At 41.4% G+C, this 20,983-nt stretch overlaps 1 protein-coding gene across 5 annotated transcripts in view; it reads left to right on the top strand.

Annotated features, from left to right (window-relative positions):
• The window catches only part of GRIA3 (glutamate ionotropic receptor AMPA type subunit 3), a 127,013-nt gene that overhangs the window by 52,694 nt on the left and 53,336 nt on the right, over positions 1-20,983 (top strand). For all 5 annotated transcript variants that reach the window (XR_010745167.1, XM_066333741.1, XM_066333740.1 and 2 more), the window contains exons 4-6: positions 1,793-1,980; positions 18,107-18,160; positions 19,615-19,776. Coding sequence is in view for 4 of the 5 variants with exons in the window: in XM_066333741.1 (XP_066189838.1) it covers positions 1,793-1,980; positions 18,107-18,160; positions 19,615-19,776 (404 nt within the window). In the remaining variant the exon portion in view is untranslated. The remainder of the gene's footprint in view (positions 1-1,792; positions 1,981-18,106; positions 18,161-19,614; positions 19,777-20,983) is intronic.

Raw genomic sequence — 20,983 nt, 5'->3', positions numbered from 1 at the left:
CAAAAGTACATCTTTCAAAAGTACAGAAAGCATTTGTAAATCCCCATTAGTGTTATTTATGTTTCCACATAAAAATTCCTCATTTACAGCCAACAAAGTATCTCAGGCTTAGATCTTCCTGCTGCATGTAATGCAATCACAATGCTGTCACAGACATCACAACCATTTTTGTAAAATATGATGTTAAGGAAGACTGAGTTCATTGTACTATACATATGTAAATGCCTCTCTTTCAGTAGTCTCAGAGGAAAGAAGATGCCAGAAAGAATTCTCAACCAGCGTACATATTAATTGTCACCTCCTTTCATGGGATAGTAAAGTGCATTCATACAAAGAAAAGCATTAAGAGTCAAGGAGGCTGCTCAGGGAAAGTGAGGGCATTTGAGTGAGACCTGAGGAAGTCACACAGTAAATTATGATAATCTAATTGTATTCCAGAAAATCATTCTTCTCTTGTTTGTGTCTGTAATGAGGTAATGGTGCAGTTCCTCTGGCTTCAGACAACTACTACAGATTTACAGCAGGCTCTGGAAGATCAGGCTGTAGCACAAGTTCTTTGTTATCCTTGTACCTCTCCAAGGATGAGTTCAGAGTTGGTGTGGCTCGCAGCAGGGAATGTTGTTCCTCTGCAGCTCAGAGCCCATTCAGTTTCACAGAACTGCTAATCACAGAGTACGAGTAATTGGCTGGTGATCCTGTATGTTGATGTGGTTGTGTGTAAGCTTTTCAAATTTGGCTGGATAAGAAATCCACAGTGTGACTAAATTATTGGACTAAAAGTTTTGCAAATAAATTATCTGGACAGAAACAGCACTCACATGAATATGCTTCAGTACAATAAAACTCTGCTGAAAACTACTGGGTATGTTTGAAGTGGATGACCTGTCTTTGATTGGTGTCTACTCAGAATTGAAACAATTAGAACTATGCACAAAATTAAATTTCGTGGGACAGGGACAGGTTCCCAGCTACATACTAAACTAAAGGGAGGCAAATCAATATCCGATGATTCCTACACAAGCCTGACTTGACAGAGGTTGTCTTTAGTTCAACCACTTTTCACTTGGAGATTTGACTTGGGTTCTGCCTTTGGCCGAGGCACTGCTGTTGACAGCAAACTGAAGTTGTGCTTTCCCCTGTATTTCCCACTGTGTAGTCCTTGGTCGTTCTGTACTGCTTCTCTCTTGTGTTGAGGATGCAAAATGAGTTGATATTACCTTAATGAGCACATTGAAAGTGTGGTTAATGCTGCTAGACTCCATATTTAAAAACATTTTCTGAAATCAAAGTGAGTATCAGTAAAGTATTCGCTTGTGGTTGTGGCTCCAGTGACCGTACAATGACTTAATTGACATTCTTGTGCAGTGCTTGGATCCCTGCCAGTTAATGACCCATTGCTGCAGTCTGCACAGGCAAATCACCCCTTTTGTCCTGCTTCTCAGCCTGATGGACTTCTGCCCAAGTAATGGCTGCAAGCTGCTATTCTCAGCTGGCACAGAACCCACCACGACCCTAAACATCCCTGAGAGGATCATAATCTGGTGTACTGGACAGATTCTGATATGCCTTGCAGTAATACAGCACCAAGACAGTCTGCTGAAACCAGTGACTTTGCCAGAGGCATAGCTGAAAGAAGAAACTGGTCCCTACACTGTTTTCTCAAGCAGTGAGGCACTTGCAGGCTCTTAGCTAGTCTGTGTCCCTTTAGATGATGCAAGTTTTTGTCAAACATTCAAAAGAGTTTTTATTTTTGTTCTGCTTTTTAATGGTTGTATTGTCTCTTCCCCCACAGGATTTTCCATTCTTCAGGCAATTATGGAAGCAGCAGTACAGAACAACTGGCAAGTGACAGCCAGATCTGTAGGAAGCATAAAAGATGTTCAAGAGTTCAGAAGAATTATAGAGGAGATGGACAGACGGCAAGAAAAAAGATACTTAATTGACTGTGAAGTAGACAGAATCAACACTATTTTGGAACAGGTATCTGCTTTTCAGAAATTGTGATCTCTCTGTGACAGACATCATTAATATTTCCAGAACTACTTATTTGTAGAGGTTAATAAGTATCCTTTGAGATGTGAGTCCCAACAACTGGCCAGTTACCTAGTAAAATGAAAATGCTACAGTGATGCTCATAGTTGGTAGCAGCACTTACATGTAACCTACCAGGAAACGTCACTGGGATATTTTTTTCCCCAGTGTTAATAATGAATTATTTTTAAGTAGGTAAGGAACCTAAAACCTCAGCTGCCAGAGTAACATTACTGGAATTAAGGCTGCTTGTAAGGATTTCTAGACAGGTGCAGTTTTTTAAGTGGAACATGAAACAAGATATAAAAAGGCAGTGAAGTATCACAGAATCATCTTAAAGAGTTCCCAGAAGGAAATGCTGGTAAATGAAAAATTCAGTTGGTAGTCCAAACAATTCATTAGTGAATTTTGGTACATACAGCCCTCCCCTCTGCACAGCCAGTACTGTTGACAGGCTTAAATTGTGGGTGTTGGAGTCTAAGCAGCGTTGTGGGGGAAGATGCATTTGGGGTGGCTGCTTTGCTCTTGCATGGCTTTGCCCCAGAGGAATGGCCACCCCAGGGTGCTGCCCCTGTGCCACTGGCTGTGCTGTGCAAGGTGCTTGAAGAGCTGTGCTAACAGATATAACTTGTCAGAAGCAGACTCAAGACAGTGCCCTGCTGCCTGGGCTCACAGGAAAGCTGGTGCTGGTGTGGCACCAAATCCACACTGCTTGGTTATTCACAGGCATGTGGGAATTCACTTGCATTAAGAGTGAAAAACCCTCTGATTACTGACATTTTGTCAGTTCAGCTGTGGGTTCATAGCATGGAATAGATCAAGAGTTACATTTAAATTTCATGAAGCATTAGCATATCTCTTAGAAACGTATTGTAAACTACCAACAAACTGACCTCACTGCCATAAACCCTGGGAAACATGAAAAATACATTCACTGCGTTCCTTTTCAAAATGCTCAGTTCCTATCAAGCCTTGAGGTGTATTACTGAGGGTGAGTCTGTGAGGACAACCAGGTGCCATAGCTGCTACTTACAGAGCAGGGAAAGAGGTGCTGGAGAGTACAGGGCACAAGCCATGCTGGTCCCTAACTCTGACTGGTGTGGTTGCAAGGCCAGCACAAAGCATTGTGTTTTATGCTGTATTTTCAGGCAATATGGTGAGTGCTCTCTTCAGGGAAATTCATACTGAAAAGTGTAAGAAACCAATCTCTTTTTTTTGTTGTTTCGTTTGTTCGTGTTCTTTGAGAAGATGCAAAACACCATTCCTACCCACAGCCCACTCTTCTGAAAATGCTGCAGGAGAGCTCTCCTGAGCCAAGCTTAAAGAGCTCTCTGGGCCCACTCTCAGCTGAGATGCAAGCCTTTTGTGTGATCTGACTTCATTTACATTTGTTCTCATTTTTTCTTCTATTGTCCAAGTAAGAGAAAAGAAATCAAACCATTTCAGTCCCTAAAAGGAAAGCAGTATACCAAGCAAACCATATAGCAAAAAACCTGGTGACTCTTTTCTTCTGCTACTATTCTAAATTCAACTCTAGTGAGGTTTAAATTTTGTTAAATGTGTGATTTGGTCTTCTGTCAACAAGATTAGCATCTGTTAAGTAAAAATTTGCTACTGGGGCCTTTAGGTTCCCCAAACTCTACAGTACATGCTGGTGGCCCTGATGCTAAAAATATCTTCTGTCAACAATTTCCAGAGGTTTTTAATTGGATACTGAAAAGCAGTGACTTGAATTTCTGCAGGGAAATTCAGTAATGGTGGATGGACCCTAGGTTGATAGCTGAACAGTTGTTGCTTGTAGGCTTTTCCTTCCACCTTCTCTGCTTGCCCTGTTATCTTCTCATAAAGTAGTTAAAAGTTTTCACAAACTTGTATCACGTTTAAATCCATCCATCCAGTTTGCTCAAGGGAATGGAGAGTTGTCTTTTTTTTAGCCAAGTGTGTTTGCTGATAGCATATTACTGAGGGGAGATATAAGTTTGGATTTGTGTATTTCAAATCTAGCGTTTTATTGCAGTTTAAAAAGTCAGTTCAGTGCTATGTGTGGAGTCTGGGAAGGCTGCTCAACTGAGAAGCAGTAATGTCTGAGCCTGTTACTACTTGCTGGTGGCACTTTGCAGACAGGTTTGTTTTTCCCAGTGAGAGCCAAAGGAAGCCAAGACACTCTACCTGAGTGAACTGCTGTGTCACAGTACTGATGGACAAACTGTGCCCCACAGAGGGCTGCCATAGGCTGCGTCCCCATCCCTCTCCCTTTTTTTGGCCTCCTAGGAGCAGAACTCCAAAGGTCAACCCTTCCATCAGCTTCTGGGAGTGCTGCCTCCCTCCAGAGAGGGGATTTATCTTGTTACTGTGTGGCACCTGCTACTTCATTCTCTGAGTCAGCAGCAGCATTTGCCAGTGACCCTGGATTTCAGGGGCTTAAATAGAACTTATTCAAGAAGAAAAGTCATAGCAGGAATAAACAGACTGTGAAGCACTAAACAGTCTACACACGCACCGAGTTTGCTATCAGACTTTTGGGCTCTCGGCCAGCCTGTTGAGCAGCCTTGTCAGTGCTCTGCTCCAGGAGCCATGTATCATGGCTTTGTGTTAGTGCTTGCATTCACCAAGAGTGACCTCTTTTCCTGGATCAGGCTGGGCAGTGTGTGCACTTCTCCTCCTTTGATCCTTTTTTCAGCCCTTTCAGACCAGGGTATACATCACTTCCAAAAATTCAGGCTCATCCAAAGACAATTGCACATCTGGGGATTTTCTTCTGAGACTTCAGGTCGTTCTGGAATATTCTGTACCTTCATCTGGCAGTGTACAGACATGTGAGTCAGTGACCTTTCACATGTGACCCATGTGAATGTCCCTACATTTCCAAGACCTGTAACCTGTCACATGAAGTATTTTTCTTCTCAGGGCTGTCTGGTACCTGATCCTCCCAGCTGTAAATACAAGGTTGGGGAAAGAGGGCACCCCAGCTCCTACTCAGCCTGAGTAATCTGTTTTGTGCCAAATTTCATACTGCACGTTGATCTGTTTTCATTCCCCATTCAGAATATTTTGTGACAGGCCTTAGATTTTGTCCTGGAGGTGGATACCCTGCTCAAACCTCTTCAGCTGTGGAATAGAGGGAAGCAGAGAAATCAAGTAGTTGTTCTCTAAGTTGCCATCTGTTTGTTCACTTGCCCTATAGTTCTGTAGCCACTGAGCATCTGGATCTATATCCCCCTTGCACAACAAAACTACATCCAATTCAATCATCTACTGGCCTCTCAGGCATACAGATAGCCACACTTATGTCATGCAAAATTCATAAGCTCCCCACACTTCCTGTCCCTTGATGCTAAAATATTCTGTATTTCTTCACAGATAGATATAAAATTTTGTTCTCATAAACAGAGCATTTTCTTCTGAGAGCTAACAGTAAGCCTTAGCCTGTTCTACCATGTATTTAGAGACATGGTTTTGAGTTAAGAAATATGTTTTTCTTATTCCCAGGATAATAAGCTGTATTTCAGACTAGAGTGGCTTTATGTCCACTTAAAAGAAAATCTCCTGCGGGCAAATGAGGAGGAAGAAACTCCATTCAGGTTCAAAATGGTGAAACTTTACAAAAGATCTGTTTATTCCAGAGACTGCATGCTTTTATCAAAGGGACTCTACCTCCAAACTTAGTCATGCTTAGGCTCCAGGGCAGTGTCAGTATTATGTGAAGGCATCTCACAAAGCAGTAGCAATATTACAGTAGAGAATGCAGTCCCCAAAGTTTTAAAGTGGCAGCCAGACTGCCAAAGACAACTCAAAGTGAAGCATCTCCAGGATTAAGAAGGATAATCTGATTGACTGAACTCTGTCCTGTGCTCGCACTGACTGTGACGACCTTCGAGGCTGAAGTGGTGAGATTAGGATGGAGGTGTGCAGGTTTCAGTGCAGCCTCAGCTGCATCCCTCTGCAGAGCTGCTCACATCTCAGAAGAGAGAACTCACTGCACAACAGCTTTCACATTTAGGGTTGTAAGAATAAACACAGACCTGCAGCACTGAGTTGATGAACAGTCATTAAAAATAACAATAGGGGAAAATGTAATTGAAAAGCTTCAAGACTGCTGTCATGTAAACTTCATGGTTTATGTGTTCCATTATAAACAGATGGTCTGGTGAGGGTTTGCCTGTGTTCTCCTTAGCAATTTAAAATACAATTGCCTACAAATAAAGAGGGACACTTGAAGCAGAGCTCTGAGTGGTTTATTTGCTATTGAAGCCCAGCAGTGCCATGTCCTCTGAAGGCCCTGCACTGCCCAGAGCAGCCCTGCAGAGCTGTGTGCCTGTTGTCTGCTGCAGGGCTCAGGCCACAGCCCTGTCACGGGCTGATTTTATCCTCTGTCTGGAGCTGGGGGGTTCAGCTGGGGCTCCAAGAGAGTATCTGCTTTGTAGACTGTTGTGTAACATCACCCTGAAACTGGTACAGTTCATTTTTACATTTCCAATGAACTAGAAACTTAAGATTTAGGGCATTTCTTCATTAGACACCCATGAGTATTGTTGAAACCAGGATGCAAAGCAGAATGAAAGGTCACTTCTGTCCCTTCACACCAGGGAGTTTCAGCAGTTCCCAAGTCCATACGGGCATATGGGGAGGAAAGAGAATTCTTAGGTCAGGCACCCTCAGGACACAGCCCGCAGAAGAGTAAGAATGGGCATAAGTCAAAAGTGACAGCTGTGTCTGCCTTAAAGGGCCTGCTCCTGTCAGCTGTGAAACTCACAAACGGAAGGAGATGAACTGCTAAAGCAGAGAGAGTAACGTCTTGGGTTAATTGCCCCATTTACAGTGCGTTTCACACATACCTGAGGAGAGAATTTCTAGCTTGTAAAAAGGAATGTCTCTCCAAAGCCATCATCCAGATTTCATAAAACAAGCCAGGTTCTAAATGACAGGAATTTATCAGAGCATTATTAGTCATCCTGCAGAATGATTGAAGTAATGGCACACAAAGCTTTAAAGTGTTCAAAAGACATTAAAGCACAGTTTTAAATGTATCTGATCAGTAGTAATAATAATTAATACCAGAAACATCTTGCTGTAAATGTGGGAGCTGCTGTAGGTAGAAGATTGCTGCCAAGCAACTCTCATTTCTTGTGCCAGGGGCTTATGAACCTGAAGTCACCCATGAGAGTTTTTATTTTTCTGTGATTGTAGCAGTTACTGATTTTATGATTTATGATAATTTATGGGATATAAATGCACACACCAATGCACACACATGCATCTTTTTACCACAATATTTGTAGTATGCAGTTATGCTATTACAGTCATATTTATTGGCAACCCCTGCATTGCCATTAAATGTACAGAGAACCAAAATCTTTGCTTAGTTATGCTGTTGCAAGTAGAGATTCAGTCATTATCCTGGAAATTATATTTAAATCTATATCATTGTGCTCATACAGAGATTGTATTTGCTTTGAGCTTCAGTTAATAGGGAGCTGTAAAAGCTCAATTTGCTGCCTAGTTCACCTTTCTATGCAGCTTTTCAGTGCACAGAAATGAGGCATGTCCTTGCCCTGAGCCCTCTGAGGTCCCAGTCACTGTTCAGCCTGTGTCCACACTGTCTGAGCTGCTCACATCCTTACCCTTTTGGCCAAGTCTCAGGTGCAGAGGTCCTCAGGGCCATTGGCCCTCAGCTTTCCCTGTTGATTTGCTGAGCTTTGGGGGCAGATTACTCATGGATGCTTCTTGTGCCATAGCTGGACTGAAGGAGAGGATTTGGTCTTTCATGAGCTCTACAGGTATCTTTCAAAAACAATGTTCACGAGAAGTATTTTAAAGACAGTATTTGAGGGAAAGGAAGAGCTGGCTATCACTTATTCAACATTTGATACCCTGAGCTTTTGTCTTCCCCTGTTTGTCCATCTCTCCATCTCTAATAGCTTTGGGAATTGTTGTCACCTCTTCTAAGCTCCTGACTGATTTTGGAGCCCCTCGCACAATCATCTTTTCCAGGTTTTAAAAATTGGTTTGTGTATAAGTTCCTTTGTTTCAGTCCTGGCATTTAAATGTGTTCTTTTTTTCTTATACATAAAGGATAAGCCTTTTCATCTTAGCAGACATTACCTTAATTTCTGCATCTGTCTCTCAAATAGTTTAATGCTTGAAACTCTGCTTCTAACCAAAGCCTTTCCTTAATTAGTTTCCAAGGCAACCAACCATCTTGGCGACAATTCAGATGAACCAACTGCAGGGAGAGGAAGGAAACACACTATCAAAATGAATAGTAATAGCACAGTACCACTGTGCAAACAGGCGTTGTACATCACCAGAGACAGCACGATAGTTTTGGTGTCTCATCAGTTCATTTACAAGGGAAGAAGTCCCAACTCAGTAAGAGAAAAGCTACGCAAGAGTGTGTGTCTTTTCTTCACAGCTCACTAAGCTGGGATTAATGGCTTCAATGTGATATGAATCACGTATCCAGGGGAGGAGGAGAACCACTGGGGCTTTTCAGGGCCCCTCATGGACCAGGGTGTTCCCAAGTGCATCTCACAGAGCATAGTCACACGCAGTTCAGACAGCAGGATTTCCAAAATGGGGCAAACCCCCTGGGCTTTTTGAGCCCAGCTGCTGCTGGTGCAGTCTGGAACACCCTGAGAGTTCCCAGCTGCAGTCCTGTGGGGAGACATCCCCAAACATGAGGTGCAGGGCTGTGACCAGAGCTGTAGGGTGTTTGCTCCAAGCTCCAGGGGGGTTTGGGTCAGGTGCTGTGGGGGTACAGCAGTCCGTCTCTCAGTTCTATAATTGTACACTGATCTGGGGCTGTAATTGTACATTCAGGTGGGATTCCTGGCTCTGATCCCACCCTCTTACCTGTGCAATTCCACCTGCCTCTGGGGAGCAGATTTAAGACATCGAGGCAGTCTGGACTAAATTTATAGAGAATCAGGCCCTACCCATCAATTCAAATGCAAACTTGCCTCACAGTATCCAACCAGTGAGCTGGAAAGCAGCATAATAATTTTAGAGAAAACTAATGTTCCTTGGCTTAAAAAAAGCCCATGTTACTAAATTAAATTTGTTCGTGTCACACCATAGGCATGCATGTGGAGGTATAATGGTGTATGTATTACTGGAAGCTCCTTCTTCCAAAATGTGTAATAAACAAAATTATCAACAATGTGCATAGACCCTTAAAAATACCCTAAGTATCTTCTATCCTGGGAAAATGCATGTAAAGAATCAGAAAAGAAAAATATTGCTGTACTCTATTACCTCATATAAGTAAAACAGTCACCTCTGCTGCATAAACTAAATCCAGTGAAAATAAATTAACTCTTCATAATCTTTTTCAGTTCATGGTTTATGCATCAAGTTATTTGGGAATATCGCAGAGTGCTGGTTATAGTGAGGCAGCATAAACCTTTCAAACTCTTTGAAAGCACTGAAAAAAGCAAATTGAGTGCAATTCCAGTCACAGTAAAATGCTATTTATAATAAAAAATTGTAAGAAAAAGTAACCTTGTCTTTCATAGAGGAGATTGCACTGACTTTTTTTTTCTTAATTTTGTAGGGCATTTGAAAAGGAAAGGAAATGCTTAAAAAGAAAAAAAGAGAATGGCTACTATTCAGTATTTTTGGTCTGCTTGAAGGCAGTGCTCTGCAGTACAAAACCCTTCCAAAAAATTCTCATGTGAGCCCTGGGACTGAATTACTGCGACACTTCTGGGTTATATCCAAATAATAGTTTGAAGTGATCCTGACATGCAGTAATAGTTTATATAAGCAGAATTCTTTTTCCAAGGACTCTTGTCCAATTCCAGGGAAAAACACTGGGATTTTACTCTGACATGCTGATGGGAAGAGTGGAGAAAATGGGAGATTGTGTGTTTTTAAAACGAAAACTGCATGACTCAGTTTACCTCATTTCTTCCCCCAGTGGATGTAGATCCATTTATATTTTGAGCAGCTAAGACTGAAGAAGTTTTGTCTGCACTGTGGGATATGGAAGGAAGAAATGAGCATTGTTTGTGTGTGTCTGTGATTGCAAGGGTGTGGATGTGCAGTTTCACAGAACTGAAATCCAAAAGGGACAGTTGGGGATCTCCTGTGTCCCAAGCTTTGGGCACATGGGCCAAAGGGCACTGAGGAGCTGCCTGGTGGTGGTGTGGGGACACCACCAGACTGTGTGACAGGGCTGGAGCACTCCTGCCGTCTGCAGAAGGTTTGGACAATGAAGAATAAATATTTGTAGCAATCTTTGGGAAAGGGACTTGAGATGGTGTGAAATTCAGAAGTCAGCTTTGGTAGTGGTGGTTTTGAGCTGCTGGGTCTGGACTTGGAGGTGTCCAGGAGCTGCTGAGGAGGCAGGAGGGAGTGTAAGGAGTGTGGGAGGCTGGAAATGAGGGTGCTGGTGTGGTGGGAGCCTGTTACAGGCATTAGAGCTGCTTGCACTGCAGAGTGAAGGAAAAGTGAGTGTTGCTAGGAAAGCAACTTTCCTGTGATTTCTTTGAGATCTAAAGCCTCTGTGGGAAATTTTTAGGTGAAATTTAAATTTCAGGAGAACTTAGGGTTTTACAGAGGCTTGAAAAAGTACTGGAACTTCCTTGGACATTAAATCATCTTTCATGATCATTTCTCGAGGGAGGATATTTCTCAAAAGATATACTACAACTGCTAACAATTTAAATATTATCTCTTTAAAATTACCTGTGTGTGCAAACCACTGCTGCAGAGTAGCATATGTAATAAGTCATTTGCTTCCCATAAATACAGCTGGAAAAACTCCCCCAGAACACAACTGGATTTTTAGTTCATTACCCTTACTTAAGAATCTAAAGAATTCACTAATTAAAAATTCCTATGACACATCTTTTCAAGGAAGCTGTCTGGGAATAAGTAATATTTCTTGAAGGTATCTTGGCAAAATAAGGGGGAAAGGTCTCAGCAGTTTTGAGTATCCTTTTCATATGGTACAAAGAATTTTTGTTGTGGTTGTAACAGTCCCTTGTATCTAGTCTTGTTTTTAGTGAACTAGCTCCAAGTGATGAAAGGCAGTTTAAGTTTTGATTATTTTTGACATGAAAGTCTTTGTGTTGAAGGATGTGAGTTGTGAAGAGAGATGCAGTCCTGAGAGATATAACACTTATTTTGTCTGAGTAAAGAAGAATTTTTGATAGAAAGTTTATTTAATGAATTTTATTCTGCTTAAAGAGTAAATAAATGTGATTATGGATGGCAGTTACCAGAGACAATAAAACTCTTCATCTCTGTGTGCTCTGATCTGATGTTTTGCAGTTGAATATGTCCTTTAACAATAATTGTGCCAACAGATTCATTAATCTGACAATATTGCTAAGTCATAGCAAGGAAAATGAGTTTAAGAAAATTTTTTCAGGGCACAGAAAATTTTGTCAGCACAGTGAAAGAAATTAGGAAAAAGTATCATGCCCTCAGAACCAATGTTGCTGTTTGTACTTTTTTTTCTGAAATTATTTCTGATGTAACCTTTTATGCACAAATTAAATGTGTATTCCCCTACAATCTTCCATCAGCAAATGTCAGATTAGTTATGGGAAAAGAAGTTTTAGCCATATGGAGGGAGAACGAAGCACAACACAGCTTTCAGATGTTGCATTTAATTACCCTCCAAGGACTAACATGTACAACCATCATCTATCTGGAGATGGCCTAAAAGCAGAATTTCACTCTTGATGTGACTATCATGAAGGAGAGAGGCAAGGGACAGAAGGACACAGGAAGGGGGCCAGAGGGGGAAAACCTAATGAAGTGCTTCAGAGGCATCAATTCCCTGCTGCCCCCAAGCACATTTTTGTCCTCTGCTTCTGGAGATTCCGCTGCTCTAGGAGAGAATCTCTCATGAGAGATTCATTGCAGAACAGCCAAAAGCTGTTTGAAGAATGTTTTATATGCCCAAACAAATGATCTTGATATTGTGCTGTAGAGAAAAGTGAGGATTTGGTTATAAAGTGTAGTCACAAATGTATAAGTTGGCAGTAGCATGGAAGTAAAATTCTTAGCTCTATATACTGCACAGAAATACAAAGTACATCAATTGTGACTGTGTGTGGGTTTGTGACATTCTCTAAAGGGCATGAAGACTCTGAAATGGTGGATGAATTAATCTCAAATATATATTCAGTCATTTTTATCTGCAACAAATAATATGTGTGTGGAATCTTCAACTTAATATTTAACACATTCTTCATTTAATATTTAACTCAAATTTAATACAGTACTCATTCTTCATATAAATGAAATCATTGTTTGCTGCATATTTTACAGCATCTGTCTCCCTGGTGGCCAGATTGCTGTCCTGTTAATACCAAGTGAAGAGATAAATCACCTTCCCTAGGTTTGCACGACAGTTACAGTCACGAGGTTTTGACCCTTTGTGTGAGGGAAGCAGCTCCTGCAGAACGTGGAAACAGATTTCTCTCTGCAGGATTAAAGGCAGGACAGGCACCACTTGTTTGGCTGTGACAGACCACCAGTAGCTGGGATGTATCTTTTGTCACATGAGATTGTGGATCCTGGGGAACGTCATATATTGGCAATAGTGGTGGTGGTATGACAGGGAGAGAAAACTGTAACACCAAGAGAGCTCTTTTTTATAAATTTACTGAGAGAAGATTGAACCTTGTCTAGTGTTTGTAATCCTCGAAGTGAATTTGGTCTTCCTTCAGAGGCTTGGGTGTAAATTGGAAAACAGGCGAGCGGGCTCTGCAAGCTTTCAGTAAAATTGAGCTACTGAGGTTACAAGAGATCTTATTTTTACTGTGATATCTGGTTAGATGAGGAAAGTCCTGTTCCCACAGAAGAAGTTTTATTTTCTGTTCTCTGCCTGTTTTTCCTACTCCTGTCTGGAAAATTTACGTGACAAGGGATGACCTGTGCAAACACAGTGAGGAGTGGTCATGTCCTGGTGTCCATTGCTCACATGTGACACTCCAGGAGGTGACTGCAAGTGCTGTTTGTAGTGCAGAGAACTGCAGTGCCATGGCTGCAGACCCCACAGGGAGCTCCCCACTGCAGGAGTGGGCAGGAGACTCTGGAATTCATGAATTGCTCCTTTTCCTGAGGGGTAGGAACACAGCTGAGCTGCAGTACTTGCAGATGGCCCTCAAGAGGGGTTAAACAGCTTGCTAACACACTGACAGCTTTTTGGGCCTTGCATTCAGTTTCTGTTAAACTGATTGGATGGTCACCCTGATATTCTGTTGCTCTCCTTTCTTCATTTAGTCCTGCAGACAAATTAGCCAGTACCACTGGTACCAGCACAGCTTCTCATTCACTCCAGTATAGGGGGCCTGCTCAGATCTGAGATGAGCTTCAGGTAACTCCATCCTCAGAACAGAAATGCTTTCAGTAGGTGTAGGAGCTGGGAAACACTGACCTGCTGCCCAGATGAGAAGACACTATGCTCCACAACAATTTTGGCTTGGCAGACAGTTGTTGCTGTGTTTGATATCCCTCTGTTCCCATGAAGTGCAATCAGCACTGAGAGCTCACTCTGACGATGCTGTTAACATTTTTTTATCTCTGAGTCCATTTATCAGTTTTGCTTGTTTGCTGTGGGAAAGGAAGAATTGTGCAATCACTTCTGACATTTGCTCACTGCTTTGAAGGCAAAGGTGTCATAATTGTATTTCTATAGCAAGGTGTAAAGGCACATTACTGTCTAACTAGAGGTAGCTAAGTTCTCCTGTCCTCAGAAATGTGCATGTATACTTGAAAAACAGTAGATTCTTTTTTAAGTGTGGGCTTTTCGCAACAATGGAACCCAAATTAATGTACAAATAACCTCAACAAAGATAGCAAAATACTTTTTCACTCTGATCTTACAGGAAATCTTATTTTTCTTATTACTGTCTTACTAAAACCTAGGAAAGAAGAGCTCTAGAGTTAACACTGCCTCACTGTTCCCAGATATAGTCAAAATGGAAAGATACATTACAGCAGGTCAGGTCTCTGCCTGTCATTCCACTGAAGTGGCATATTTCTGCCACTTGTCAGGTATGAAAAGCACAGTAAAAATTTTCAGACTTTCTTTGTGGCAATACTGCCTGTCAGCATCAGTATTTTATGTTATGGAAAGAGCTGATAGACTCATAAAATATTGTGGGTTTGAGCTGTGGATGAGGTAGTCTGTACTTCCATGATCTAGTTTTTTTTCTTTCTTTTCTCATTTGTAAGTAAAGGATGATAAATCCTTTAGTCTGACATCCTGGTCAGATTAAACTGACCAGATGGCAGTGGATTCAAGTGTAGGGAATACCTGCTCCTCACAGGTATTAATTGGACATGGTAGTTTTTCTTTCAATGCTGCCAGAGTCAGTATAGCTCCGTCTCTCAGTACAAGTGGAAGCATATCCTCTTAGCTTGTATTTTTCAATGACTTTTTAAAATTAAAGCCCACGGAGGCAGGAAGGTGCATTTAAAAATGCCTGAACTGCTGGGCTGAGAGGGTTGTGATCAGCAGCAGAGGCCAGCTGGAGGTTAGTTGCTGTTTGGGGTACCCTGAGGGCGCTGGGGCTAATCCTGTTTGACCTCTGGGTGATCTGAAGGTTGTGGGATGGGCTGCAGTCTCAGCAAGTTTGCTGATACCAGATTTAGAGGAGTGATACACCAAGGTGTTGTGCTGCAAGACTTTGACAGGCTGCTGAAGTGAGCAGAGTTGGAACCTCATGAACTGAGCAAAGGGAAGTGCAAAGCTCTGCACCTGAAGAAGAACAACACTGTGCACCAGTACAGAGCAGGCAGAAGTTTCCTGGCTGGAAAGTAGCTGTGCAGAGAAGGACCTTGGGGTCCTGGCAGTCCAGCTGACCCCAGGCCAGCACTGTCCTGTCACAGCAAAGAAGGCCAGCAGCATCCTGGGCTGCACTGGATGGGCATGGCCAGCTGGTCACAGCAGGATGGGCAAGGTCAACAGGTCACCACTGGCATGGCCAGCAGGTCACCACTGGACTGGCATGGTCAGCAGGTCACTGCACTTCCTTTTTCTTCTGCATCTAAAATGCTGTGTCCAATTCTGAGCCCACCAGGGTAGGAGTGTCCTCATGAGAGAACTGTCACTATTGCTCTAGAAATACCAAAGTGGTTCATTCCAACTTAATATTAGCCAGTTAATATCTTTGATGTTATCTTCCAGAAGTTTAAGAAAAATCTAAAAGCTAAGGCAAAATTTTGTAGTTGCCTATTTATTATAATGATTACTGATGCAGTGGAAAGCAAATTGTCTTTATGCTTGCATTCAAAAAATAACTCCCCTAGGCAAAAGGAAAAGTAAAATTGCCAATGCTGGCTTAATTTCTCAATCTGGCATATAAATCTGTACTTCAAGTAAGCCTGGTGCTGACCAGCAGATTTTACTTTTATTTTGAAAGCAGATACATTTTAGTTATGTTCCCTCTAGATGTTCTCTTAATTAATTGGAAATATCCAAAGAGTTAAATAAAAATATAAACTTTATTTGATTCTATGTCAAACCTTACATTATGATCTTTTCATGTACAAAGCAGGAATTATGTGAGATCAGAAATCTGAATTATTCATGATGGTTTCCAGCCATTTTTTTCTCTTCTCCTTTGTTCAGTGTAAAATCTTATAAGCTTTTCTTTCAGTCAAGGTGAAAGCAATATTAAGTCTCGGAAGTCAAACTTAGGAAAGACATGTAGCTCTGGGAAATCCTTGCCCTGTAATCCTGGCTTTCTATTCACCACCACTATTCAATATCCCACTTTCTGTATAAGCTTCACAATATATCAGCAGCTGATGAGATTTATTTGTTATACTCCTGTTACACTGTTATACTCCTGTTTTCCTTCTTCATAAAAAAGCTTTATCCGTCACTTTGCTCCCCTGGGAGTAACACATGTCTGTGATTGTTTCTGCTGGGCTGTCTAATCCAGCAGCTCCCTTCAACGTGCTGGACAGTTGGTGCAGGGTGGGAAGTGAGGGAGGAGGAGAGTTGTACTTGTTAAGATTTAGGACAGCTGTGTAGTGTGGAGTGAATTTTAAACACATTGTTAAAATCCAGTTCAATAGTTATGAGCCAACACGGTTAATTGTGTGAATAGAAATGCTGTCAGGGCACTTCTGAAAGATGCTTTATGGATTAAAGCTTGACTGTAGTATGTTGGAACTCTCAAAGGTTTCATAAACTGAGCCATTTTGGTGACATGACAACACATGAGACAAAAGTTGAGTCTGATATATGCTAATGAGTCCTACATTTCCTGTTTGCAGATTGCTCCTGATGCCTGTAGCAGTTACATGTATGTTTTTCTTACAGCCTCTGACTTCATCTGTGGTGATGTTTTTCTCTTAAATAAACACATTTCTGAATAGAAATGTAAAAGCTTTCTTATTTGTTGTTAAGGTTAAAACCACAATTGTTGTTCTCAAATAAGTTTTTCTCGCTAACCTGCCTTTAAGGTGAAATTAAAACAGGGAGAATTCAGTATGCAAATAGCATGCACAGCAGATGATCTGAAGGAAGCCTTCACATTTCCACAGAAAACAAATGTGAGTGTAGGAAAGCAGATGCTTTCTACCAACAGAGTGTACATACAGTTCTCAAGAGGACCTGAACAACAGTTTATTTTCAGGCTGCTAGAAGTATGCAAATTCCTACAGAATTAAAGTGAATTTAAAAGAAATGGCATCTGTTAAGGACAATACTACCCAAAGAGGCAATTGGGAGCTTAATAATTTAATCAAGAACTTGAGCAAGCTCAGCAGTGTGTCTAAAGCCAGTGACTCAAATGTCATCTGATTTTAGCAAAGATGTGAGTGGTTATGCTATCTTTTTAAGTGTAGTGTTTGGAGTGTTTTTCTGTGATCATGGAGTACATGTGTATTGTTATGTGTAGATTTTCAGATGATTCTCCATCAAAAAGCATTATCTCTTTGCTTGAGCTGCTTGTAGGATATATAGTACAGTAATACTTGTGTGTGTTGCCAGCATTGTGTTTGCTGTTTTTAACCCAGCAAGCCTGGGTAGAATGGATTATGTCCTGACACGCATATAGATTAAATTCTTCCTGGTGGATGTTGTTCCATTTGATGGCTGTGGGACTGGACGAATGTTTCTGAGACCAGGGTCTGAAGGCAAGGGCACAGTCTTGCACAAGTGGCATTGCTGGTGAGGCAGCAGTGCAGGCAGGGCAGTGTGTGCTTTCCTCATGCAGAGGCACTCCTGCACGGGGGGGAGCACAGGGATGGCAGAGTTCAGCCACTGCTGCCTGCCCTGTTCCCATCACCTCAGAGGATGCAGCTGCTGGGTTCATCCTGCTGCCCTTCTGTCTCTGAATGATTCCATTTAATGAATATTTGTACAGAGAGATGCCCAAGTGAGGTCAGCCAGGGCAGGAGATGTGGCTCAGTGGAATGTGCAATATAACATTTAGTAGCAATTTTGACAAAACATTGAAAGGTCAGATGTCTCCATTTAGATGCACTGGAAGTGACAAGTTTTCAGGCCTTTTGGAACCCATCAGAAGGCAATGAAGGTCACTGCTTATGACTTTGGGAATTTAACTTTACACATTCATACATGAAAAGTCTTGACCAGGGTTCTTGTAGGGAACTCCCTGTCCAGCTTGGAGCCCCCTGGCCCTGCTGTGCTGGTCCAGGTTTAATAAACACAGTGGGTGGCTGAACTGTGTTCTGCCCCTCTCCTGCACTCCACAGACAAGGAGCAGAGTAAACAGGAGTTTCCTGTGAGTAGATGCAGCATTACCTCATTTCAGAGCAGAAATGCTTGAACTGATAAGTAAAATTACCCTGCTCAGCAGGGAGGACACTGTGACCGCAGAGTGAATTTGCCAGGTAAGGTCATCTCTGCAAGCAGAGTCTTCTCAGCCTTGTGAGTCCCTCTTTGTTGTACTCTGCCCATGTGTCTGATAAACACAAATAACTGCATCCTGTCTGTAATGCCACAGATCTGCAATACTCGTGGTGCCCATGGATTGAACATGGAAGACTGTCAAAATGTTCATTCTCTGTCTCTTTTCCACTAGCTAGGAGTCATCTTCTTACAGCCCAGTAATATGTAATATTTTTCTCCACACAGGTTGTAATCCTTGGCAAACATTCTAGAGGCTATCACTACATGCTAGCTAACCTGGTAAGAACTTTTCTTCCTGGAAACTATGGCTGCATTTTAGAGGGTAAAAAATTCTGTTCAGGTTGTGGAAACTTTAATCAGGAAATAGAAATGCATGGATGAGTACTTGGATTTTGAGAAATTACTTCAGTAAATACTGTAACTGGTATGTCATCTGTACTCAGTTTCTTTTGTCAGAAAATGTCATGTCCTCTGCTAATTTCAAAGTAATAATTTAATTATATATTTTCCAGTAATTTCTATGCTCATAAATTAGACACTTGTGACTGTAATTCTCTATATAACGCATTTTGAATTTAAGCACTCCAGGAAAAATAATTGTAGCATATTTCTAGATAAGTGGTAAAAAGCTGCGAGTGAGAACAATTCTATCAAGTAAACCACCAAGGCTGTTCAGCTTTTCTTTTGTATTTCAGAGTGTAGGGTTTGGCCTGTGTATGCGCTGACGTACCAGGAGGAGACTGTATATTTCTATCTGTATCAGAGCTTCTTCTGGAGCGTAGGATTCACTTTCAAGGATGTTTGTGATGCTTTTGAAACACCATCTACTTAAGTTCTTTATAAAAAGTCTTGTCTTGTAATTAAACCTGCAGGAAGGCTCATTTTTAGGTTCTGTGTCTACCGCGATTAGAAAAAGATGAGTTTTTCCAAAACTCTCACTTTCTAGTTGGCAATCCTGATTACTCCAAGATTCTCTGTATCCATGTTCTGGTGTGATTAAAGCAGAAAAGACAAATTTCTAAATATCCTTATTTAGTATAAGTACTGTATGACTTTAGGATGCATCATTTTGCATTTTAAGAAGCAGTCATGATCTCACTGATTAGCTCGTGCATAGAAATACAGAGGTTCTTATTCTGGGTTGCCTTTTAGTATGTGTAACCATTGACATTCAGATAAACATGACTGCAATCAAGTCATACTAATCAAAAAGACTCCAATTTACTGCCTCGGGTATAAATAACAACAGAGTGGGAGGGAATCGTCCTGTTCTGCCTGCACGTGACTTGCTGAGTGATGCTGTGTTGGAGAACTGCCTGGCAAGAGATTGAGTGGGTTTCTTCCCACCCTGAACCTTTGTGTTCACTTTGCTGCACAAATGGGATTTGAGGTCCTTGGCCAGTTTTCACCATGATCAGGACAAAAGAGGAAATGGTACTTCAAGTTTCCCTGCTGTTTTCTTTCTGACCAGCAAAATGTTACCCACCACATTGCCACAACCCAAAAAGGAAGGTTTCTACTGCAAAGAACAAGAAGGTGTTTTAAATTCTATTCTATGCCACTATCAAAATCCTAATTGTGATAGTACTTTTCTGCTTGGTAGAATATTTTCAGCTAACAGGAAGGACATTACATGGTGTCTTTTGTGCTGCACTTGCAGCAGGTAAAACTGAGCCACAGGAAAGTGGCTTTGCATGGCAATGATTATTTCTTTCCTACCTGTGTCCTCCCAGGGTTTCACAGACATTGTTCTGGAGAGAGTTATGCACGGAGGTGCCAACATTACTGGATTCCAGATTGTTAATAATGAAAACCCAATGGTTCAACAGTTTCTGCAGCGCTGGATGAGGCTTGATGAAAGGGAATTCCCTGAAGCCAAAAACTCACCATTAAAGGTACTAATTTTAACCTGTCAGTGATGGACCTGATACGCTTTTAACAATGCTTTGGGAGTTTTTAACCTCAGATATGTGCATGAGTATGGTACAGGTCCTGGTGAGAATATCCCACAACATTCTCTGCCCTTCCAGAAGGAGGCAGAGGCTGTTACAGACAAGTGCCCGCTGTGGTGGGAGTTCCTCAGAAGCAAAGGCTTGGTCTTGCAAATCCAGTGGACATAAAAAAACTCCTAACCTCTGGAGGTAGTCTTGGGCTGGATATGGGGCTAGTTAGGTTGGGTTTTAGATGGTGCCATTTGGAGAGATTTTTCTCCATCCCTGGGATTGCGGAATTTCTGTAAGAGAGGAAAATTTCCTTAATCCCACAACATCCCATAGCCTTGCTGGCATTTCAGAGGAAGCCAAGAAAGGCAAATAGAAGCCCACAAAAAACAGATTAGTGTATTGTTGCCTGTGGATTAGGATTTAGTCCTGCTTTCTAAAGCTTTCTAGCAGTGATGCAGAAGTGAAGATAAGTATCATACTAATCTTAAAAGCTCTGAAATATACAAAGTTAACCTGAGATGATTTTATTCCACTTGAAAGCAATTTACCTTGAGGAAAAAATTATTCTTCCTCCTTAAAAAAGAACCTTAAGTATACGGTAGAAACACAAAGATTACATTACCTTTCCACAAATGTACAACTCATTATAGAAATGTGCACAGTATTTGTCAATCAGACAAAAAGCATACTTAAAAATTGATGTACAATATTTTTGATTAGGAAATAAAATTGCCTAGAGATTAAAGTCCTGATGTTTAATTTATTCAGTATTTTATCAGCCTTCCCCTTCTTTCTCTCTTTTTTCTCTTTGCATGCTCATGCATTTATAAGTAGAATTCAAATAAAGTAGAAAATTAGATAGCTCTCTTGGCATGACTTGGAAGGAACTGCATTAAGGTTACTGACAATTGACGCAGTCTGCTGAAAAAATTATCAATGTGTGAGTTTTATGTAGTGCTAGATTGGACAGCTATTACAAGACTTTTTTTTATTATGGGAACAAATACCTTAAAACTGCTGTCCAGTTCTGTATTATTGTGTGGATTGTGATGTATAACCCTTGTTGAGTTTCTAAAATAGGAGAGAGTGACTATTGCAAGGCGTCCCAGGGAGAGGTGAAGGTGGGCAAGATCAGAGCCTGTGCTCTGCAGTCAGAGCA

Source organism: Sylvia atricapilla, chromosome 21 (genome assembly GCF_009819655.1).
Source record: "Sylvia atricapilla isolate bSylAtr1 chromosome 21, bSylAtr1.pri, whole genome shotgun sequence".
Taxonomy (NCBI): Eukaryota; Metazoa; Chordata; class Aves; order Passeriformes; family Sylviidae; genus Sylvia; species Sylvia atricapilla.
Note: the sequence above shows the minus strand (reverse complement) of the source record. Positions and strands in the feature narration are given on the sequence as shown.